The 25,000-nt window shown below is 43.7% G+C and overlaps 1 protein-coding gene across 1 annotated transcript; it reads left to right on the top strand.

Annotated features, from left to right (window-relative positions):
- Positions 1-3,667: 3,667 nt before the first annotated feature.
- Positions 3,668-19,135, top strand: LOC120520397 (ETS domain-containing transcription factor ERF-like). Its single transcript, XM_039742799.1, has 4 exons — positions 3,668-4,048; positions 13,051-13,285; positions 14,349-14,464; positions 15,028-19,135. Exons 1-4 carry the CDS (start codon positions 4,027-4,029, stop codon positions 16,620-16,622), a joined length of 1,968 nt encoding a protein of 655 aa, XP_039598733.1. The 5' UTR covers positions 3,668-4,026; the 3' UTR covers positions 16,623-19,135.
- The last annotated feature ends 5,865 nt before the right edge of the window (positions 19,136-25,000 follow it).

Below are 25,000 nucleotides of genomic sequence, written 5' to 3'. Positions count from 1 at the left end.
ATCTTGCTTCTATGGTGGTGGCTGCTGGATCCCTTGTTTTACTCCAATGCATTATCATCTTGTCTAGGCAGTACTTAGCAGAGATACCAGTTTGATTTGAAATTTACAAGGCGCGCATTATTAGAAGCTGCATTCAGGAACTGTCAAAACCTGTTCTTATTTTAGGATTCCCTGACCAATTAATCCAGTAAGACAATAAATCAAAAACATTTGGAGAAATGACAGTTTACCCTGCTCTACAGGATTTCAGAAGCATCAGCATTACATGTTCATGGCATATCCATTGTCCAGAATATGGCACCGTTCAGCTATTTCCTGACAGCTAACGTTTAAACAAGAGCCTACTGATACTCACTGAAGGGTTCTTTGTTTCCACCTGAGGCTTTCAGATGAATGATGGAGGTGTCTCATGTTTGGCATTATATTTCCCTTCTCTAGTTCCCTTTGGTGAAGGCAGTAACCATTTTAGCAGATGATCACCTTTGATATTGTGATCCTGGAGTCAACTGTATTTCTGTGTATAACAGAATTATGAGAAGGGACAGGTTTACATTGAAAGGCTGTGATGGGGCAGTGAGTGCCACCTCCTGATACGTTTTGGGAGATGGGTGTAAAGAAGACTAATGACTCATTTCTGTTTTAAACCCAGAGTGCGAAGTGCCTTCACCACCCCAAGTGTATGTCTCATTCATGTAGCGCCAGGGACCAAACCATGCTGGGTGCAGCTGAAAATAAAATAAAACCAATGCTGATGGCCTCATTAAAATGACTTCCTGTCTCCAAACCTTGTCTTTCACTGAGTTAGTTAACAATAAAGAAGACTGTTTAGTTTTGCTATCAGTACAATCACACAACATTAATGTTTTCTGAGCAATACAGATCATTAAGACGATTGTTTGTTTAAATACACACAATTCTGATAGTTTTTCAATATTTATATGACAGGGAAATCACCTGCAAAAAACAATTTCCTTTAAGCACCAAAAGAATGCAGAGGCAGGCATGCAAATTAAAACCCTGTTATTACATCTGCTGCATTCAGCGTGTGCAACTATGTGTGCACCTTCTGCTATAGGCTGGCATGTTTTAGATAACTTCATAGCTTGGTTGGTGCTTCTTCTTGTTAGACTAGGGTATGAGGAGATACTGCAAGAGGCACAACGGTACTCCTATTTATGAAGCCTCTCAGAATTACTCTTACGAATTGCATTAGAGGTCTAAGATAAGAAGGGGGACATAAAAAGTAGTTATGAAGCGTCCTACATCCATGCCCAGCCAGGAATAAGAGTTCACATTGGAGAATGAATGATGTCACAATTTTACGGTACCCCAAGCTTCAAAGTGGCACTCGTGAAGGTTTTTTATAGATTCCTTGGAAATCATTATGACACTTTGTAGTTTTCTGATACTAAGGCTTCACCACAAAGATAACATTCAAAGGGACATGACTACGTTCAAATAGAAGGTTTAGGACACTTTCATGAAGTGCTCTGGAATCCAGCATTGATAAAGGTCACTTTGCAACAACATCAAGAATAATTCTGTAACGAGCACTGAGATGGAAAGACTGAGAAACACACACAAAATGATAGTTAAGACCGATAATGTGCATATTTATTTAACAATAAATGATTTTCAGCTGTACTTTCAGATGAATCATCTTCCTACTGTTATGGCCACGGTAAATACCTTGTAAAATAACAGTATCTGAAGCAAGTCATGGGTATTATTGAGGATTATAAAGTAGTGATCACTCTTCAAGTGTTCCCAATCGTCTTCCAGAGTCACTTGACACGTCTGTCTGTTTCCATGATTCCCCCTTATCTTCAGCAATGCACTATTTATCCAACCAATACCCTGCCTGCCTCCATAAACCTTCCTGGATTTGTAAAGTACAATACAAATGTCCCAGAGCTTTGTCACAGCATACCTGTGACATTCCGCCCACATCAAGCCCCAAATATCTTTAGGATTATATACTCATTACTACAATACAGTTTGAATCCATGGCCTCCTGCTTGTTGATACAGTGGAATCTCTTGCGATTCACAAATGCGTGCTCATTCACACTTTGGACAATGATCATTATGCATGTCATCAATCACAACTACTCCAGGAAAACCAATTATTTGCATAACTACAGGTTGTTTTAACATTACCTCACATGGAGATGATAAAATGTATACATCTGTGTATGACCTCATGCATTTGGTGCAAAGTTCCAGAAATGGTTGGTTGATACATACCCAAATCATCACTATTGCAAAGCTGCATTTTCCCCGTGGCCAAAACACATTACCAACACTTTCATTCTGGATGACAGCGCATATCTTCTTTGCGTAGATGGAGTGACCATGTGACATACAAGATTTGTTACTAATAGTCTTCCACCTCTGTCAAATCTGTATCTTTTATGAGTTAACTCTTGTTTAGCATTTCCAAAACACTCCTCCTTTCCAAAAATGTGTGTGCTGATATCTGCCTGAATGCCATCTTCTGGCAGCTCCTAGAGAGTTAAAACAGCTCAAAGGCGCTCCTAAATCCTGGCTAGGTTAGTAGTTTCCTAAATTAATAAAGTCAATAAAGTACTATTACTCCTACTCTTAAGAAGAAAGGACCACATTTACATCACTCCAACCTTTGAGACATTCAAGGCTGTTTTCCTACACTGAGATGCTTAATAAATATGGGCTCTGGTCATTACTTGACCACTGCATTTATCTGAAACAGAGCATCAGAACTATGATAAGTGAGTGATTCTGCTCATGTCTTAAAACTGTTTGGATCTCCCTGGTTAACAGTTCTTAAAAATATGACCTGATTGGTTCTGTTTTTTCTTTCATATCTTTCATCCTCCCTTCCTCTCTGGCACTCAAGCGTCTGACGCAAAGCCCACACAATGGCAGTATTCTCCCCCCAGATTGTAGCTGGAGATGTACACACCCTTAGAGAGGAAAATGCTGGGTCCAGAAATTAGACCTTTTCAAGTAGCTCCAAAACGGAATTTCTGAAAAAAAGGACTGTGGAAACTTCACAAGCGGGTATAAATGAGAAACTGGGGAATTGAAAACACGAAACGAGATGATGGTATTGCAAGACCTAACTAAAACACTGAGAAGAGCTTGCACAAGTTTTAAATTTAATGCTACTGACAGGATCCCATAAATTCCCACCACTCCATATGATGTCTTACTTGGCCATATTTGTATTTGACTCAATAAAGTCAACACCTCCAGATGTTTTGCATTGAGCTAGTTTCCAAACTGAGGAGCGCCTCCAAGGTCCTACAAACGGTCCTCACAAAAACTCATTACAAAACCAAAACCACTCATGGCATAAAACATTTTCTTCCTTGTCACTTAGGCTCTCTGCCCCGCGCCAATCCCTGTTTTTGCCAACCATCTCCTGTACCCGCCCTTCCAAACTCGCTTCCTGTGCTCCTCGACGAAAATACACACGAGCGACTCCGTGGCGTAGGAAGGAGGCGGGTCGGCGCCACGCACGCACGTACGCACGTACGGCGCCACGCAAGCTGACGGCGCTGTGTGGTCTCCATGGTGACGCAAGCTGTAGGCGGGGAGTGTGTCGTCAGTAGTTGTGTGTCAGTGTGTGTGAGAGAGAGAGGGGGGAGCGAGATAGAGAGAGAGAGAGCGTGTATGCGCCCCCCCTCCCAGCGTGGGCGGCCCCGTGGAGTGAAACATTAAACCGGAGTCGAGGAGGAGGCGAGGAGGGGGAGGAAGCTGAGTGGAGAGAGGTTGGAGTGCGGAGCCGCACAAACTGAGACACGGCTTGGAGAATGTCCGCAAGTCCGCAGTGAAGAGACACGGATCCGTGCCGTGCTGAGCCGAGCGGGGAGTACATCCCGGAGCGCGAGCCGACACGGACAGCCGAAGGAGAACGGAGCAAAGCGAGCAGCCAAGCGCCGCGCAGGGAGGGGGCAAACTTTCCAAGCGCTTACTCACTCTCAACACACGCGAAGAAAGGAAGGGATTAAGAAGAGAGACTTTCCCCAAAGATCCTGTCGACATGAAGACCCCGGGAGAAACAGGTTCGGTTTCTATTTCATGTGTTATGTGTTTGTTTTGGTAAAAGAGTGAAACCAAAGACCCCTCCGCTCCCGGGTCAGGGCCAGGAGCTTCTAGTCTCCTGTTGGAGAGGAGGGAAAAGGAAGGAAGGAAGGAAAGAGGGAGGGAGGGAAGGAAGGAAAGAAAGGAAGGGGACCTAAACTCGTTCGACATATTCGAAGTGGGTCTTTTCGGCCACAGGGCTCAGATATATGGAGGAGTGTTAAACTATTTCGCTGAACGAACGGTTGCTGCCTGAGGCGCCTCAGTACAGGACCTGTTGAGCAGTCGGCCCGATCGGCTGGGTTTTTAAGTTTAATCGCTGCGTGGTTTACAGAGTGGAGTACCTGGATATATGGAGTGTTCTTTTCTAAAGAGAAGGGGGCGGACAAAAAAAGTTTATAAAGAGCTATTTGAAGTCCTGCCCGAGAGGAGTGTGTCGCGCGTGGATCGTGCTGTAATTAAATCAGTAAATGATTTCCGGAAGTTGAACGTCCGAAGCGACTTGTGTGAAGTACGTCCAGGTCCACTCTGGTCTGATCGGCGTGTATGGCATATTCTCATAACTTTTTTAAAAAACTTCTTCCCTGTCTGATTGTCTGTGGGAGGCGATATAAAGAAACTTCCAACTCGGTAACCGGGGTGTACAAAGAAGCCTTCGCCAGTTAACTTTCTCGAGTTGGGCATGGGTCCGAAATCACAGCGCTGCTCTCAACCTAGAACCTGTGAAGCTGCCCCCCCCCCTTTATCCCGCGGGCAGCAAGACCTGAAATGATTGCTTTTCATACAGAGATGAGGGATGAGCGTGTATGAGCAAATTCCTAATTATAGAGATAGTTGCAGACCTTGCTAAATGTGGAATTATACTAGTTAGACGAGGAGTGAGAGGTGTACCCACTAAAGTTTCCAGACCAAAGTCTGACGTCCTTCAGGGCTGCTTTTCTATATTGATCAAGAAGCCCTTAAAATAAATACGAGCAGCTTTGATCACGTTGGGCCTGCCACGGAGGACCCATTCAAGTTACGGGAGGGGGAGGGGTGCCAAGGCACCCCGGCGCCCCCTTACCGCCCCCGCCCCAGTTCGGTCGGTTCTCGTCTGTTAACACTTAACCTGTTGGTTAAAGTTGAAAAAAGTGTGTGGGGGGGGGCTTCCTAGAAATCTCGTGATTAACACAGTGCTTTTATCAGTCCGAGAAGGCGGAGAGATTTGGGAATGATTAAGAGGAAGAAAGGAAAACCATTTGCATTGAATCGCTCTGCTGGGATATCGTGTCGGAAAGGGTCTTATGGCAGGGCTCCTTTGCCTTTCTCCGGCGCCATGTTTATTAGTTAACCCGATTCTGATAAACGATCTCTATCTCCTTTCTTTTTCTAAGATCATAGTAAGGTAGCATTGAACCTGAACCACGGGAGGTAGGGGTCGCTTTGTTTTACAATGAAAGTGAAAGTGTGCTGTATCTTCACACATTGATTGCTGCTGTCTCCCTACTCCGGCGCCCCGCAGTCCGCCGGCCCCTGCGGCAACTTTTCAAAGTTAACTCGTTGGCAGTGCCCGGCTGCGTCCCTTTGTCTACGTTCAGTTGAGGACGTGGAGCTCTCGTGCTGGGCTGCAGCGCGGCGCACCGATCGCCTCGTTTTAGCCGCGCAAAGCCTGTCGCGCCCAGGCCTCTAACTTTATTGTGTGTGTCTCGATTTTCTTTTTCGCCTCCCCTCCCCCTCCACCGAGTCTGGCCAGACTTTGTTGCACAGAGAAACTTTTTGTTTCCGAAAAACAACGTGGTGTTAAGGTGGACCAAGGGAGATAGCGGTGTGTCCCGGCTACTGCTTCCATTGATCAGATTAACATTAACCCGGGAAAAAGTAAAGGAATGTGTCGCGATCGGGGTGGTGGCTGTTTTAGCTGGTGTTGCGCTCTTTGCTCACGTGGGGGCAAAGACAAGGGGCGGGCGGATGGTCTTACGGGTAAAGCGTACATTAATGTAAACAAGTCGCATACATTTAGGCGACCATTAACTAGATAGCGGTCAAGGGTGTCCGGTCGAGGTCGAGCAGTGGGCAGCATCATCTTTCTTTTGGTTCTTATTTGAGTTACTCGAGGTCAATTCGTTTTAAGTACATCCATCGAATTCCATCCGGAGTTTTGTCTTGTTTTTTGTTTGATGAGCCTTATCAAAGCTCTGCGATTGCTGTAACGTTTCGTGATTTTTTTTTTTTTTAATTTCATATAACGACTTTCACTGATTAGTTGATTACAATTTCTTATTCAGAGATTCAAATTAGAATGTATACAAGGCCGTTATTAACTTAATTTTAGTGGAGTAAGCCTACAGTTTTTGCCCCAGAACTGGGGGATCTTCATGTTACTAATCGTAAATGTTCATAGGTGGAACAGTACAGTTAGAATCATATGGTAGTTACTGTAAGATCTTAAACAGAGCTGGTTTATGATGTAAAAGGTGACAAGCAGTCCAAGAAGTCCCACAGGTGAACCTAGGGACTTGTAGATACTATCAGTACGAACCTCTCATGCTGTTTTAGCTTTGAAAAGCAAGATGATTTCAGAGAGCTTTGGCACAGGGCACTTTGAACAACACTTTAACACGATCGTTGGCAGTTCAGTTAAGTGTTTTTCAGTCTTCATCCATTTTAGTAAGCAAGTCAGTTTTTGATTTAGCACAATTCATAAGGAGCAGCATGTCAAAAATAAACATTTGCCCATGTCTGACATGTAGCTTTTGTAACTGTTCCATTGGCTCAACACACTTTAGCATCCATCCTGCAGTCAATGTACAAAGCACCTTCCATATTGCTAATAATAATAATTCTTTGCATTTATATAGTGCTTTTCTCACTTCTCAAAACGCTCAGCAATTGCAGTTCAAGGGCCCAACAGAGCAGAGTCCCAATTGGCATTTATGTGATTCGAACCGGCAACCTTCCAATTGCCAGTGCAGATCCCTAGCCTCGGAGCCACCACTCCGCCAAGGACTGTTTTTTTTTTTACAAGTGCAGGTGATATAAATTGCGAAGCACTTTTCCTTAACTCTAGATTTTCAGCTTTCATAAATCTATGCATAAAAACCTTACCTGTAGCACAAAACTGCAAGACAAAATGGTTCAGGGCATGAAAACGTAGGATTTTGACTACTGAGTGATAGTAGTATGCTCACCTTTTAGCTGCTGTAAATATCACTTAATGTTTGGATGGAGGGGCCATGTTGTTGTGTTGATTGTTGGCTTGAAAAATAGCACACAACCCCGTAAACATAAAGAGGGATTGACGGTTGAGATCTGGTCAAAGTGGAATGCTAGGGCAGCTAGCAAAACCACTTCAAGCAAACATGAGATCAGTCTTAAGATGCATTGGGAATATAGCATATCAGTTTGACCTTTTTTAGCTGCTTGCTTTTCCTTTTCCCAGCGCTTTTGCTGCTTTTGTTGTTGTGTCTTCCCAATGGTGGTACATTTTTGATAATCTAATGCATTGCTGTTGTTGAGATCGTAACTTTAATGTGTGGATTGGATTAACTGGTAGGCACACATGCTTTTTATATATATATATATATATATATATATATAACTGATAACACTAGTTTAGTTGTTGGAAAGATTTGTATAATTTTCCACCATGTGAAATGTTTTGTCTTGCTCTAGTGTGATCTTGTAATAAATAGTTTACAAGTGGGTGGGGGTCACTGTTTCTACGTTGTTGTGAATTGTGACCCTGGCTCTTCAGCCTTGTAGTTTTGTTAACCTGTTGGCACTGGGGTGTCTCAGCCCACCTTTTCTCAGCAATCACTCCAGCTCCACCTTAACTGGTCCTCTCCTCCTGGGCACTTCCCCATCAGGAATTTAAATGCCCCTTTCCAGTCCCACTTGCTGTTAAAACGTGTCCCGGTCTGTCAGCAAGACAGTCCTGTAAAACCCTCAATTACCAAAGAGACACCAATGTTGTGATTTGTGGGACTTTTGTGCCTTTTCCTATTTGTTAATGTCGTTTATGTGATATGGTCTAGTGTAACAAGTTGATGGGAAACTTAGTTTTATGCGAAAAACGTTTTTTCTTTGTTTTGTTCCTGTGGGGTTTTGGTGGCGTTTTGAAGTTTACTTTTATTTGTATGTGTTTAATTGAAAGGATTACAATTTGTATTGATGTTTTTTGCTGAATGTTCCCTACAATTTTGTTGGGAAGCTGGGATGTTGTGGGCTTCAGAGGCTATCCAAAGAACCCCATCCACTCTCCACAGTTCCCAGACACCCTTGTTCCTTAATACTGGCTATAAAATCCAGTGTGAACTTTCCACACACGTTTCTTCAGGTGTGCAGAGGGTTGCTGGAGAGGAAAGCTTTTTTTCCTTTTTGCTCTAATAGGTTACTGTTGCCTTAACCCGGGGGTCATTTAGATCATTCCCAGCTCCCACGTTCCCCAGTCATAGTTAGGTTCAGGTTCTACCTGAAGTTGCACTTTGGAGGTGGAGTATTTTGATCCTGATTAGTCTCACTCAAGGTAACATTTGCCCATAAGGAATTTCCGATCTAGCCCAGGCTGCTCAAGCCAAGAGACCACAGAGCTTGCTTTTAGCTGAAGGCTTGTGGTTTTTGGAAAATTTGAGTAACCTCATTTGAGGTTTGTGCACACAGCATCTCTGTGGGTATGCAAGATGGGTGAGGATCCCAGACTGTTGAATAACTGGGGGCAGCCACACTGAAGTGGGTATGCTGGTGATGTCATGTTTTTTTGGGTGGTGGTGGCGGCTTACTATTTTAATCCAAACCCCTTCTAAAAAGAAATGAGTGGGTGTGTGTGTGTATGTTGGGGGATGGGTGATTGGATTTTTAAAGTGTGCGCGTCAGTGTGTTTAAAACCAGCCGTCTGAGAGCCTGACCATCGATCGGCTCTTAATGATGTAATGCTCCTAAGCTAGCACTCAGCTTTTTTTCTTTTTTTTTTTTTAAAATGGTGTCTCGTTCAGTCTCAGCCCATGTGCAGCTGGCTGATTGTTAGCCTGGCATGTGTGAGCGTGTCTGTCCTTTCTCAAATAAATGCTTTGCCTTACTTTCGGGACTTCAGTGGAAGTAAATAAAAGTGGGTACGCTAACTTTGTAGATATGTGCACTGGACGAGCTAAAAACAGCTCTGATGTCGCCTGGCTTCAGAAAAGTTACATCACTTGTCCTTATGTAAGCAGTCACCCTAGGTTAAACTCTCCAGCTGGGATTATTGAAGATCTGACAAGGTTAGGAGCACTCAACAAAAGTGAGGTGCTGACCCCCTTGTCTTATCGCCTGGCACTGAATGCAGCTGAAAGTTGTGACTATGTAATCATTTTCTCTGTACCTATTCAATTTTTTTTTTTAATCATCTCTGGCTATCGTTTGTGAGAATACTTCATCCTATCCTTCTACGTAATCTGTTGATCCTTCTGATTAAAGCCATCCAATGCCTTATCACACCTTCTGTTTGCTGACACTCATATTTTGCTCATATGTGGGGGTTTTGCAGGGAGGAACAATGTCCAAAAAAGTCCCTTTCATCTCTCCTTTAGTGCTTGGAGAAGCCGAGGATGGTGTTACATAACGATCTTTTGGAGTTAATCAGCTTTGAAAGAGAGAGAGGTTTAATGAAAGGGAGGATTGTATGCTGCTAGCTGTTTCTACTTCCAGGTCACTGCTGCATTGGGCTGGCAAGTGAATTTGATGCACACTGGATTCCACCTAAATGACGTTTTAAATCTTTGGACGGTGATTGGCAGGGTGGATAGCGTTTCCAAGCCGATGCTGGAGGCGGTGATCTTCATGTGTTTACACAGTGCGTGCCCCATGTTAAAACTAAGACATTGGGTGGCAAATGTTCCTTGCTGCTTTTTTTTTTTTTTTCTTTTCTTTTTCTTTCTCCCAACTAGTGACACAACTTTCATGAGCCAAACTCTTGTACGGCCCTACCACATCTTTTACTTCTCCTTTTGGGTTCCCGTTCACTCCGTCTGGCCCAAGGGTAAGCAGCATGATGAGTGCAAAGAAAAGGGGTCTTTGCCGGACAGGAACCCGAAGTTATTCTGCCTTCCTGGTGTGCTCACGGTTTTAAAGGATTAATTGTCATTTACTTTCTCTGATTCTTCTGCGTTCTGGGTTTTATTTTTAGTTCTGAAGCAGACCGGTTGCTAAGAGACTGGCTTCCAGAGACCAGAGAAGGGAGAGGGGGAGCACAAGTGTGTTTGTGTCAACAGTTTGTTGTGAAGTCTGACCGATGCACAATCTCTGCCTTCTGAAAAGTGGTGCGAGTCCTGCTACACACACACCCTCTGGGTAGCGCTGGAAGTGGGCTCATTTCGGGGAAGGCATTGGTGGACACATAATGTCATTTGGGTGAAGACCCTGTCTTCAGATTGGGAAGTCCTTCGAGATTAAGCCTTCATGTTTTAGGAAAATGCCTGCTAGAGTGTGGGAAATCATCAGACTAGAAGACCGAGATCGATCTGTCTCATGTAACTTTGGCCCTCTGAGACTAGTGTGCAAGTTGTGCCAGGGTTCTTCAGCTCCACTATACTGGTGGCAAGCATGGTATTACAGGTGCCTGTGAATTAAAACTACATTTTTACATTTGGAGGCTCCACTCTTTCAGCTGTCGTTGCATGTATTTTTTATTTTATTTTTTTTGGTTTTGCTTTTGGGGCATGGCTGAACCTGCTCTACCTCCTTTCGGCAGCAGACATGCATGCCTGTGGTTTTTACATTCAGACGCTGGCACCCAGCATCTTGTTCCTCTGAGGTTTTACTTGTCTGCATTGACTTGAGCACCATGTGTAAGTCTGGACTGCCCCAGTAGTAAAGGTAACCCAGTTTCACACTTGATCCACTACGATGCAGCAACACAAGTGACCCGTTCTTTTCACTTCGTACTACTTATTTTTTTTTTGTTTTAGGATTTTGACAAGGACATAGAATCCATTCAGTCTGTTGTGGAGGTGATGGATGGGTAGATTTAATAGGAGGGTGGTAGCAGTGGTTTGCCAGAGGGGATGGGGTTTTGTTCTGCTGTTTAAGTTCCTGTGGTAGAACATGGCTTATGCACTTTATTCAGAGCCTCTATTCAGACAGGAAGTGCGGGCTTTGGGATGTGGTTTTATACAACAATAGTGACTTCCTGCTGAGACCAGTTCAACTTGAAAATCCAGGAAGTCCTGCCCCTGCACCTGGGTGCACAGTTATGCTACAAACAGCTCGTCTGCTGTGCGGAACAAGCTGGCAGGCTGTAGCACATGACAGGTTTTTAATGCTGCTAGCGGGACCCAGCACTTTATTTGACTGCTAATACGGGCAGAGTCTGGGTTTCTTACAAAGCTAGACTAGCCTCGTACATGCACGGTCCTACGGTGAACCCCTGTGTCCTTGATGTTCACCTCAGGTTGAACGACATGATATAGGCCTTGGGGCAGGCCTTTCTCAAAGGGGAGCTTGTAATAGCAGGTGATCTGCTAATGGTTCATTAAGAGTGTGATTGTTAACCAGAGGGATTGATGAGGTGGATGTGTCTGTTGGAATCAATTGAGAATTGGGAGTGCGAGCAGTCATTGATATACTGAAAGAGAGGCCATGCTTTGTGCCACTTGGGTAGGTAGCTAGCTGCAGTATGGCTCAACTTCAGTCTTGGAGATGAAGGAGCTTCGTCTGTTCTTGCTAGAGCTGTGCATGCCTGGCATACAATGGGCTGTTACTATTTTTCTTGGTTATTTTTGACTTTCCAAGGCCAGCCACTCTTTAGTGCAAGAAGAGATCTTGACGTAAGAGTGCTTTTCAGACAAAAGCCTGCGTGCTGGCCAGCTGAAGGAATTGTCTACACTTATGACCCATCTGTGTGGCAATTGATTCGGCCTGCAATTTTGTTAGAGAGGTGTCTGCATTAGATTTGGGGTTTTATGTGTTGGATTGGATGTCGCATGGATGTTGGGATTTAGGGGGCTTCACATGAACTGGAAAGGTAATCTATTTAACTGACTCGTACTCGGTCTGCTTTTAAGAAAGGATGTCTTGTGGGCACAGACTGCAGATGAATATTTCATTCAATCAGACCTGGTGCCTGTCAACTTGCTCTGTGAGATCAGATGCCCTGGATAGGATGTCTCTCACACTGCCCCAACTTAGCCCCACATACACTGTTGAAAGGCGCAAGGAATTTTTTTTTTTTGGTTAGTGGAACATTTTGTCTCTCTTATATTAATTTTGAAATTACACGTATCTTTCTTTAATATTTTGTTGCCTTTTTGATTAAAGGAAGGGGAAAAAAAAACAAAACTGCAGCCCCACCAGAGACGGTTACCTCATCGGTTACTCTCTGGACAGACATTACCCATCACGCTTTTATCTAAATTTTTAATGAGCCCTGATTGGTCTGTTTAGGAGCTGTAATTGAGATTATAGGCTGTCCCAGAGGGTTAGCATTTTGACTTGGAATGAGGTCATTGAGGTCAGGGAGAGCTTCCCTTGTTTAATACGAAGTGTGGGCTCCTCTGCTGATTTTTAGCGCTTGACATAAAAGTTGCTAGCCTGCCACTTCTGAGACAGACTTACTAGGATGGTGGTGTTAGTTTCAGGTGATGATGATGTTCAGTAGGATGAAGGTCTGGTGATAGAAGCTGTCATTTTAAGAAATGAATGGGCTGGGGGTTTCCTTGCAGCGTGGGCAAGGACTCTGTGCCTCTGGAAAGAGTGACGCAGGTGTGTAAGGCACCTGTCACTTTTGTGTACATTTCCGTGAGGAGTAAAGGAGCCCACTCTGGGTGATCATACACAGTTTTATTATTTTTCCCTCCTTTTAAATATTCAGAAACTTGTTTTTGGGGTTTGGGTCACCTTGGTGGATGTATGCGTTGCCCATATAACCTAAAAATTAATTTGGTTGTGACTGTCTTTTTTTTTTCTGGATTGCACATGTTTATATTTTAAAATAGTTTTTCCCCTCTCACTAATTTCTTTTTCTTTTTGACAGGGTTTGCATTCCCAGATTGGGCCTACAAACCAGAGTCAAGCCCAGGCTCAAGGCAAATCCAGCTGTGGCATTTCATTTTGGAGTTGCTGCGAAAGGAGGAGTACCATGATGTCATTGCCTGGCAGGGCGATTATGGAGAGTTCGTCATCAAAGATCCTGACGAGGTGGCCCGTCTTTGGGGTGCAAGGAAGTGCAAGCCGCAGATGAACTATGACAAGCTCAGTCGAGCGCTCAGGTCAGATGTGACACATTTAACAGAGTGGGCACTGTTAAAAATGGTGTGATGTAGGACTTTGACTTTGTGTGTGCAGTTAAATGACCAGCCATTCAGCAAGAAACCCACATTTTGCAGTCATCTTTTTAATCCGTGTGCAATAGCACGGCTTTGTTCCCTGAATACTGGGCTATATATAGTGCCTGACTCTGCTGTGAATGCCCGTTGTGTTGGCCTTTCTCTCTTGAAGTGTGCCTTTTTTGTCTACTTGGTCAAGTTGTAATAGCTCATACTTGGCATACTGCAGCTGGACTTCAACAAATCCTCATTGTGATGTTTACAAACAAGTAGTGTCCTCCATGTTGTGGGGGTTGACATGTCGCTGTAGCCTCAGTATATAGACTGAATATGCGGAGGGGGGTGCTTCTTCATGCAGATATGTAGTTTGCCAGTGTGGAATGCTGAAATGTCGGTTATGGAGCAGTTATGGCTATTATCCTTGATGCTTCCTGAAGCCCTGCTTTCTTCATATATTTGGTGCTGAATGTCTCTTGCTAGAACTGGATGCTGCATTGCACGTGTATCCAGGGACGTGGGGGAGAAAAATGACTTGGCGTAAACTGGCATCCCTGCTGACTTTGTTAGTCAGAATTCCTCGGTGAACCTGGGCCTTTTCAACTGATTGCTTTGATCTTTATTCATCGGCTCCTCAAAGTACCTTTCCAGCATCACAGCTGCAAGATAGCTTAGCACCCAGAGCATACATTGATTTATGGTTGAGAAGCCAGTTTGGACAACTTGCTCTTGTTCTCCAGAATAAATCTAAAATGTATTATTTTGAAACCAGTTTCACTATTTGAGTCTCCCTGAATATTTAAGTCCAGTGAAAGTGTAAGACACCGTCTTCAATACAGAAGCTGCACACCCCAAATTATTATCATTATGCCATAATTGGGCAACATTGATCAATTTCCCTTTAATTCTCACTGAACTGTACTGTGCAAGCCTCATTTTATGTGTGTACCTCATTAAACTGAATCTCAGCATATTAAGTTAGTTTTTTTTTGTTTTTTTTTAATCACAGGTATTACTACAACAAGCGGATCCTTCACAAGACCAAAGGAAAACGATTCACCTATAAATTCAACTTCAACAAGCTAGTTCTTGTCAACTACCCCTTCATTGACATGGGAAATGGAGGCAAGTGCACTGCAACTGAAGCATAAATGGTCACTTCTTTTTGTTTTTTGTCTTGCTAGACTTTTCATCCTTTTATAATCGTGTATTACTATCCAGAACAATTTAGTGAGTTGTCTTAAACCTGGTGTGAAAGTGCTGTGTTGAAATTCTGCTGGCAAAGCACACAGAGTTGTTGTTTCCACTTTTCTCAGGTTTGTCAAGTGCCTTCCCAGCAGGGAGCTTTAGTGCTGCTTGGGCTTAGTACAGCAAAGCAGAAGTGGGAACAGCAGAGCGAGCATCCCCTGACAGTTCTGCTCTGCTGGGAGGGTTCTGTGTTTAACTAGTATCTCTTGCTGTCTGCTAGCCTGTAGTTTGGGTAGGAAGATGTACTGATGAAACTCGTTGTTTTGATGTAAGCTTGATCTAGTTGGCTCTGTAACTGTAAACTCTGTGCATACCACCTTATGTTTGATGAACTCATGAAATGCTCTTGTGACTTCTCAGAGGTGTAGTAACCCAATTTCTGACTCTTTTGCTCTTGTGACTTCTCAGAGGTGTAGTAACCCAATTTCTGACTCTTGCAGGTAGTGGAGTGCCTCAAAGTGCTCCACCTGTGCCCTCTGGAGGACCTCACTTCAGATTTCCACCCTCCACTCCATCTGATGTGCTCTCTCCAAATGATGATTTGCGGAGTCCTAATGTCTTTTCTACTGTGGCACGGCGCATGGCACGAGGATCAGTGAGTGACTGCAGTGATGGCACCTCCGTCAACTCTGAAATTGATGAGGGGCTTGGAGGAGGTGGAGGGGGTGTTAGTGGTGCAGCCCCTGATGATCGAGGAAGAGAAATGTCTGCTCCCAGTGGATTTCGGGCTATCCCTCCTCTTCACCCACGACTGGCACCTGAATCCTTGTTCAGAGTTTACCCAGGTCATAGTCGGCCACATCGAGTACACCCGGATCCTCTCAGTCCGTTCCCTGTTTCACCATTACCTGGCCCTGGTGGGTCACTCCTTGCGCCTCAGCTTTCTCCAGCTTTGCCAATGACCCCAAGCCATGTGAACTACACTCCATCACCAACACTGAGTCCAATGTATAATAGCCATTTCTCTTTTAATCCCGAGGACATGAAGCGCTATCTGCAGGCGCATACTCAGAGTGTCTACAACTACCACCTCAGCCCACGGGCTTTCCTGCACTACCCCAACATCATTGTGCCTCAGCCTCAGCGACCTGACAAGGCCATTGGAGCCCAAGGACAGCACCAGCTGCATAGTCTACACAGCCAGCCTCAAGGTGGTCAGTTACCTGCTCCAGCTGAAGATCACCTCTCTCCGTTTAAGTTTAAGCTTCAGCCGCCACCCCTGGGTAAAAGAAATCGTGATCGTAATGGAAACAGTTTGCCAAGTGGCGCAGTGGATGGTACAGCAAGCGATGCTAGCTCTGTGGGTGGTATGGTGTCCAGCTCATCAGCAGGGTCATTGAGTGGTGGCAGTGTTCCCCAGATAAAAGTAGAACCTATTTCTGACATTGAATCTGAGGAAGATGTAGAAGTAACAGACATAAGTGAGGATGAACTCTCACGAAATGGAGAGGAGGAGGATTTTGGTGATGAGGATCTGGATGAAGATGTCTTTAAGACTCCTAATCTTCCTCTTCAGTGTGGGATGCAAATAACACAACAGGATGGGAGAATCCAAAACTCTCAGTTGCAAAACACCCAATCTTCTAGCCAAGCTGGAGGATGTAGTGTGAAGGTTAACAGTGGAATGTCTACAATGTCGGGCAAACCTGGACTGCCAAAATTGCCTAAGGTAGAACCTGTGGACATGGAGCTTCAGACAACCCCAGCGGTTTCCTTTGGAAGCATCCCTCAGAGTCCTGGAACACCGGCCGCTGCTGGCAATGCCAGTAAATGTATTCCCCTTAAACTGCGCTTCAAAAGACGATGGAGTGAAGATCAGAAAATGGAAGCATGTGCTGAGGAACTGGATGACAAGAAGGTGAGGGCAGAAAAAGACAGTCCCCATCAAGAACTGGATGAGGTAATTCTGGCTGATGACAAGTATAACCGAACCCCCGAACCTAATCCGGAGGAAGAACTGGGCCCAGCCCGCAGAGTCACCACAGACTTGCATAGAGCTACTGCCCAACTAAGCCTAGAAAACAGAGATTCCTGATTTGCCTGGTGGTCTGCAAATTGCCCTTTTTGTAAAGGGCACACATGCATCAACATGAACTGATTGTGCTGGGCTGGTGAATGGCATATTCTAGAGCAGTGCCAGTTGTAGAATAGAGCAAGCCCTGGTTTAACTTGTATCCTGAAATTTTTGATGGTTCTTTCAAAACGTGCGTTTACCACAGTGTGTGCAGACCCTCTCTGGCCCAGTCTAGCCTGGCCTGGTTACATTCATGCTCTAAATCCGATTCCTCTGCTGGAGTGCTGTTTTTTTTTCCCCCCTTTCTTTCTTCGTGTGTGTGTGTGTGTTCCAAGCTTGCTTGTACTAAGCTCTGCTTTTGCTTTGCACACACTCGGTGACTCTGGTCCAAAGCTTCTCTATTATGTACACCATTCATTCTCCAATGGATGGTCCTGTTTTGACTCCCCTCTCTCTCTAGGCCTGGCTGGGTCCACCTCAATTCTGCACCTGCACTTAACTTGTCAATCTGGTTTTCAGTACAGGGTACAGTCAGATGTGAACATATTGATGGGGGCACCCAGGTAATGTGTTTGAAAGGCAGTAATTAACATTTTCTGAATGTTCCATCTTTCTGAGCCAGTCCAGGGCTTATTTTTTTAAGAAGGCATCTCCCTAGACATGGTTGGAGGGAGCAATTTTAAATTATCGTCTACTTGCAGAAAACCCCCTGCCTAATGCTGCGATACATCCACCTAGTATCATCCATTAATGTTGTGGATGAGTGGACACACAGTGTCCTGTGGAACTTAGATGGTAAAGGGACTCAGATCATGGGGCGTCTCCCCAAACCTGCTCAGGACTTTTGTACTTATGATGCCTATGTTTTATAATGATGAAAGTCAATCTTCTAGAGTCCCCCAACCTATTAATCTTGGCAAAGCAGCATGACGTTTATTAATTCTATTGTACCCTGACCCTTATCTCACACTGCTTGCCCCAAAAGCACTGGAGGGGTTTGTTTCACCCTTCTAGTTGGTGCCTTAAACTAACCAGACCAGCCTTCGGGATGCGGTAGGCCCTGTGGTCCCAGAACCCGAATTTATGACCAGCATTTTCAGAGGTGCCTGCACTTGGAATGCAGTCTCTGGCTCACTCTCCAAAAAAAGTCCTATTAAAACACTAATTGTGCACATTTTAGGCATCTTGTGTGTGTTGCTAGGCATTTGGTCAGCAACAGCCTCCATGGCAGACAGTGGACTCTTGCTTACAGACTATACCCAAGGGGGTCCTAAGGCTGAACATTGCTGTGCCTTGACTGGCTCTAGGCCAGGGGTGGGTAAGTCCCAATCCTGCACAGCCATATTGGCTGCTGATTTTATTCTAACCAAATCCACAATGAGAGGAGGTTGTCTTTAATTGAACTCCTTAAAGCAGATTCTGGACTCTCCAAACATTTTTAATCCTATAAATGTGTATTGCACTCTGAATTGTTCATAAGGCTTTTTTTTAAAAAAAGGTGCAAATGACAATCTCTTTGCTGTCTAAAATAGGAGACATTAACAGGGTTACCAGATGCTACAGTGCAGATTTCTCCCACCTTCTTTTCCACATGCCCCTTTGGGATGACACACACTATACACGTCCAAAATCTTCAGGTAAATGTCCAGATTTAAAAAAAATAAAAACATTTAAAAGAGCAAAGCATACCTTGTAATGTACTTTTAGATGTGAAATATTAGATAAGCAAGGAGTTCAGTTCATGACGAGATTCCTCCAATGAATGGGAATCAGAAACTGCAGATAAGACGACAAAAGTGACCGCCCTGGTCTAAGATGCACCTAACACAACTGGATGGACATTTTAATTGAAAAGGAGGAAACGTTTATTCGACCCCCCCAGCCCAGTCACCTCAGTTTTAAAACTATTGAACCTGTTTTTTTTTTTTTTATCATGGAAAATATATCTATATATATTGAAATAATGGAGTTTTAAGCAAGTTTCCTCACAATGCAGGTTCAGCGGTGTGCTGTTAGTTTGGGGTGGGTGAATATTATTTTAAATAAAAAAACAAAAAAACAAACACAATGAGAATTGTATCTGTTACTCGTATCCTTTTGATCGCTGCCTTAATCTCAGAGGGTTTATTTTATAACGCAAGTCTCTTGCCTTTCACATTATGTAATTGATTTTTGTCTCCGTCTTTGTCTCATTCTGTTTTTGTGTGTGTTTTAAGTTGTGTTTTTAAATAGTAAATAATGGCCTTTATGGGGGTTTCTATTTCCCTTTGTCATTTTTGTCTTTTTTGTGTTAATGGATTTATGCTCTGGGTATATGTTGTTGTTTTTATTTTTTTAAACAAAAGTAAAATATTTTGGGAATTTGAAGCTTCACCCAGAAGCCCATTTTGTCGGGCATTTCCAAATTGAAGTCTATTATTGTTAATAGCTGTAACATAACCTTGAGGTGACGCAACTATGCGTTTGTTTTATTTTTCGCCTTTTTGCCTTGTAATTAAATTGTAATCTGGGTCATTAAAATTGGTTTAAAAGCCCTGGCTTGAACGATGTGTGTTACTGTAGTCTGACGCTCCGAACACGGCGTTAGTGGATGTGACCCCACGGCGTGTTTTGTTGGTTTGTTTTTTTCCCCACGTGAAGGCAGGTGGAGAGGCAGGAACACGAAAAGACTTGTTGAAGTTTGCTGCAAGTTTCCGTTTTGCAAGAACCTGAATTTTTACTAAGCGGTGCCTGTGGCCCCCGACTAAGGGGCGGAGTCGTCGGTGTGAGGCGCTTGACTGGCTCACCTGTAGCGGTTATGAGCAGCAGCAGCTCGGCGCGCTGGGCGGGAGAAAGTGAGAGCGTCTGCCGCGGCCTTAACCTCATCCTGTCGCCCCGCCCCTGCACGCAACAGCACGCGCTTTCGTGGAATTCCCCGCCTCCGCCTGGATCCTGCTTTCTGAAAACTCACGAGGCGCACCGACCGCGAGCCTCGCAGCCGGCCACATCCGCCTCGCCTAGCTCTCCAAGTCCACGTGCTTCACATTCCGACCCTGTAACTTCTGTCGCGTCTTCGGCTTAAACCACGTCCGCAAAGACGAGCAACTCGCTCGGCGGCAAAGGCTGTCGGATCAGTGCCTGAACGGAAGCTGACCTGCAGCTCTCCTGATTACAGCGTAGTGGAGCGGTATCAGCCTTAAGCCAACAGTGACACCTTATGGTAGCTCCGATGGCAATGCAGTAGTATCCATGTTGGCTCTTGCACAGCCGGAGCGATGGCCATCTTGGATCTAATTGCGTCTTAGCGGCGACATTAACCGCCACGCGTTACTCCGCTTGTACACCGTAGACACGTTGTGTTGCATGCAAATATGCATTTAGGCAGTATCAATTTAGGGGCGCTGTGTGTATTTAAGGGGATCTGAAGATATCCGTATAAACAGCTGCGATTAGGGTGGGCGCTAGGTGGCAGCAAGGGACCGCGATGTGTGCCGTTTCTGTTGGTCGCCTTCTCGAATTGGACTGGTCCGGGGCACAGGCATTGCGTATGGTTGTACAGCTTTGACTTGTTTGTGTCAGGTTTTATGGTGTTCAGCATTATTCAGGACTGTGTGGGGTTTCTTTTAGTTAGTTGTTGGGTAGTTCAGCATTGTGATTTTATATTCGACCATCTCAAGAAGGCCCCAAACTATTTCGAGGACTGCTTAATGTTAGTACAGAGCTTTGGTTCCTTTCTTTTCTCTCATTATTGCTACAGAGACTTTTGTTTGTGCTCGGAGACATCCAGTTTGGGCCAAGTGACAACTCTGAGCTGGTCCTGGAAGAGTCATTGGGCCCCTAAGACTGCTGATACCAGTGTTCAAAGTTGATATACATAAGTGGCAGAACTCTCCGGTTGAGATTTATTAATCGAATCTGGGGCAGGTGTCCCCCTTGGGGATTCAAACGCTGCGATACACTAACATTTGCCTGATGGGTTGAGGTTTGAGGAATATCAGTACACGTGCTAACACTGCTGATTAAACCAGAGTACTGGTGCTCTGTAAGGGTGAGTAGAAGGCCCCTTCAATCTTTGACTGGCACCCAGTCCTGGGTTTCTCCCTCCTTTATGTTTTATGCAGCTGGGACTGGCTCAGGTCCCTCCTACCCTGATATTAATTTTATTATAAAATAAATGGATGTAGGATCTAACGCACTTCGCCAAGGATTAGCAAGTTTGGCTGAGTTCACTCTGGTGGCCAAAGGCTTTCAAAGATGGAGGAACATTTTGGACAAAATGAAATACAGTAGATAGTACTGTGACATGTAAGTATAATTAATTAAAGGTGTAACACAATAAGATACTTTTGTTGCTTATTTCTTTATGTAGTTAATTTATTTATTTCAGTGACACATGCACAGCATGAAATAAGTCCTAAAATCAAACTGTCACTATCACTCATCAAAGCCGAGAGGGTGGGTTCTAGCAGGGAATGGATTTTGATTGGATAATCGTTGGTAGGACGCACATAAACTTTTGGCCATTAAGAGTCACATCCGTAGCGGACACTTCAGATGCAGTTTCTTGAATTAAAGTAGCCACTTTGCACAAATGACTAGGGGCAACATTATTGTTGAACTCTCACCCAATGCGTACTATGACAACTTTTGAGCGTGCGCTGGAGCCGCAAGTGCACAAGTTCACTCTGCAGATGATTCAACTATCAAAAAAACAGTACTTGCTAGAGCCCGCCTGCCCTCCCAGCTTTGACAGTTTTCACTGTCTTGTGTGTCACTGAAATAAATAAATGAAAAAATTAAAGAGAGAAGCACCCAAAATATATTTTGTGACATACTTATTCACACTCGCAATTCTTCTGTTTTTTATTTCCTGTTACAGTACTCTTGTTTGTTTGCGTATTTAAATTAGTTTGAAACATTCCCCCCCATGGTAATATTCTGACTAGGCTAAAGATTAGAGGGGAGATCAAAACCTGCTTCAACTTAACAATGGGATCCTATTTTCACATGGCCTTTTTAAATTTATTATTTCTGATGTGAGATAAAGTACTTTATCACATTAATGGGCTGTTTTTAGTCTTTTATTACAAGTTTCTGAGTTTCTGAAACAATTCTATAAAGGATCTCCAGCAGAAACGATTATTAAAGTGCTCAAACACTTATCACAAGTGGTGTTCTGTAATGCCACGCAATGCCTACGCCTGGAGCAGTGGGTTCACAATGAGAAGCACCCCATAGTGTGGCACCAGTTCCCCTCAGGGTACTCTTAACCTGGCAATGTGTGGGCTTTATCTAATTATTTTTTTTGTTTTATTTTGGTCTCTGCAAGTATAAGTAGAGCAATAGGATTACTCGTACTGCTCTGTCACTGCAGTGGCCTTTCAAAGCTGAGTGTACCCACCCTCGTGCTTATCTGTCTCTTATGAAATGCCTGATTTATTGCCGAGTCAGGTTTGTCAACAAGGGCTTCTGCTCTGCTGCTAGATGGACTGGAGTCTCCATTGTGGTAAACACTTCCAGTCACCCGTAACACAGTTGCTGCTGTCTTAATATCTGGACATCTTTCAATATTTTAGTAGTACTGTAAGAGAAAGGTTAAGGAGGAAGTAATAATAATAATACATTTTATTTATATAGCACCTTTTCCATGCTCAAGTGAAGTATATTAGGAACAGTAACAGTGAAATTAAGTACACATAATCTGAAAGCACTCTTAATAACTATTTTTTGGAATTGTTTACCTGTGCAGAAGCTGATAACCCCTCGGTAGCCACAGGGACTATTGAGGAGGTGCCTGGTCACTGGAGGTAACGGAAAACTGCTACTAGGAACAGGATTAAAAAGACTGAAATCAAAAAAATCCCTGTAGGAGGTTAGTGAATATATATATATTCTTGGTGACGTCCATGAATATGTTGTCCTGATCTGCAGAGATAGAAAAAAGAAATTTTGGTGAACAAACACAGACAGAATCCAAGGAAACACTAGAATGCTGGGCACGAACCAAAGGGCAGTGTGTGCTTTTGTGAGCAAAGTGTCTGCAGGACAACAAAGATGTCACCAATTAGTAAAGTGTATGAAAGGGACAGACACCAGCATGCAATGGAATGAATTTGGACTTTCAGTTCTTTGAAATTAAAAATGTCAGGGTAGGAATTGCTATTTAGTAAAAACAGACTTGTTCAAGGCTCTCTCTCTCTCTCTCTCTCTCTCTCTCTCTCTCTCTCTCTCTCTCTCTCTATATATATATATATATATATATATATATATATATATATATATATATATATATATATATATATATATATATATATATATATATATTTATAAAATCATCCAAGATTTGGTTAAAGAAATATGTAAAAAACACAATTTTTACCTTGCACTTACGGTAATGTTTTTCGTGCTGCAGTGGCTTCCATTTATGTGTGTACAGTTCCTCCCATAAATTATTTAATAAACAGGCCGATCTATCCATGCCAGTCCACTGTGCACATATCTGTAGCAGGCCTGTCTGCACTAATTCTGCCCTTATAATCACACAAGACAGAACAATCCATCCCAGTATCTAAAGTGGGCAGTAATTGTGAATGTCATGCCCACTCTCCCTCACCTATATACAGTAGGCCACTTTGGGTTATTCTAGCGCCACATCTTTGAAAAATGGACACCAGGAGAATGAGCAATGTCTGTGCAGACAGGCCTAGGAATCGAGGATTCTGGAGCTGCAGTGCCAACTGCTACATGTCATCCAGGTACACTTGGAGTGTGCGTAGTGCCCACATTTGGTGGTGTCTTGTTTGTATGAGCAGAAATATTGTTGTGGTAGATATTGCAATGTGTCTGAGTGTATTTGGAGATTGTATATGATTGTTGGCCATTGCGAAAAGTAAAATATGACGTGCCAAAGTCTGCATTAAGTAAATATTGTTATTTTTATATGAAACTACAAAGTGTTCAGTATGTAGCGTTTTGGATGCACACATTTTTGATATAAAATGTTATGTGCAGCAGCTCTTACAGTCACGTCAATAACATGTTAGACATCCGTCCAGCCAACTATCATCTAGTCCTGATTCATCCTGACAACATTGCTGCATGAATGAATGATCTACACAGGTGTGTGGATGCTGGAGCCCATGCCAGCAGTGCTGGGTTCAAGGCAGAAGTCAGCAGCCAGCTGTCCAGTCCTAACTGGCACAAGACTTTGACTTGCCAATTGAGCTAACTTGCATATCTCTGGGAATGTGGGAGGAAAACCAGACTACAGATGTATAGGAATTTTGAATGATTCATTTTGTGTTGTTACAAAGCGAAGGGGGATTTCAGTTACAGAGACACTCACTCACTCACTCACTCACACTGGGCCAATCTGCAATCATCAATTAAATGACCGTCTTTGGAATATGGGACGAAAACCAAAATTCCAAAAGGAAAAAAATTGCAGACATGGGGAGAATGAACAGACGTCACACACGGCGAGCGGCTCCAAATAAGCCTGTGCCACCAGGCCCCTTGACGTCTACAGGACAGAGAAGGCATCACTTTTACTGGTGCAACTCTAATGTGCCAGCTGGGTTTTAAATGATGATTTCCTAGCCCTAAAATAAACCATCCTACCTCCATAGCACACTGGCTTGCCAAACATTAAAGTCCCAAATTCCTCCGGGCTGGACAGTTAATGGCGGGTGCATTTTATATCTCAGTCTGTAGGCTACAGCCGAGCTGGGGTTCATACAAAGACAAATTCTTTTTATTGCACTTTTCTTTCTGATGTCAAGTGTTACGATTTAGGAAATCTTGATTGCAAAACTAGTAGGGGCAGATCAACAGGACACAGTGACACTTGGAGCTCTCTGATGTGGAGATGAGTTTATCTAAGCCCTCTAGGGATCTCTTTACATAATGAAAGGTTGAACTGCTTTGTGTGAATGTTCTGTGAGACAGCAGTTCACCCTCGAGTGGATCGCTTTACGTTAGCAAGGCAGTCGCTAATGTGACCTCTGAACTCGCAGGGAATTTGAAGTCACTTTATCGAGTTCCTCTCAATCAGCAAGTCAGGGCTGCGGCCCCAGCACATAACTTTAAGACAAATAACCGGGCGGGGAGCTTTATGACTGTACAGTTTTTTTTTTTATTTTGATGAATGAAACACTTTAAGTTACAAAAAAGACTTTTTAAAAGAACAACACTGTACAATGAACAAGCAGTTTGTTTTCAAGATAAGTACACTGATAAGCTAACCTGCTACCACAAAGAAGGAAGGAAGAAGACTAATCACAGCAGAAGAGACAGAGTGCAAATGAAGATGAAGCCGGGATGGCAAATGAAATCAGTGGGGATGGTCATGGAGGGGTTGGGGTAGTTGGCAAGCTGCACTCACGCTTTGTCTTCACTAACAAGACTCTTTTGGACATTGT

The sequence above is a fragment of the Polypterus senegalus genome, unplaced genomic scaffold (assembly GCF_016835505.1).
Source record: "Polypterus senegalus isolate Bchr_013 unplaced genomic scaffold, ASM1683550v1 scaffold_1680, whole genome shotgun sequence".
In the NCBI taxonomy this organism is placed as follows: domain Eukaryota; kingdom Metazoa; phylum Chordata; class Cladistia; order Polypteriformes; family Polypteridae; genus Polypterus; species Polypterus senegalus.
Note: the sequence above shows the minus strand (reverse complement) of the source record. Positions and strands in the feature narration are given on the sequence as shown.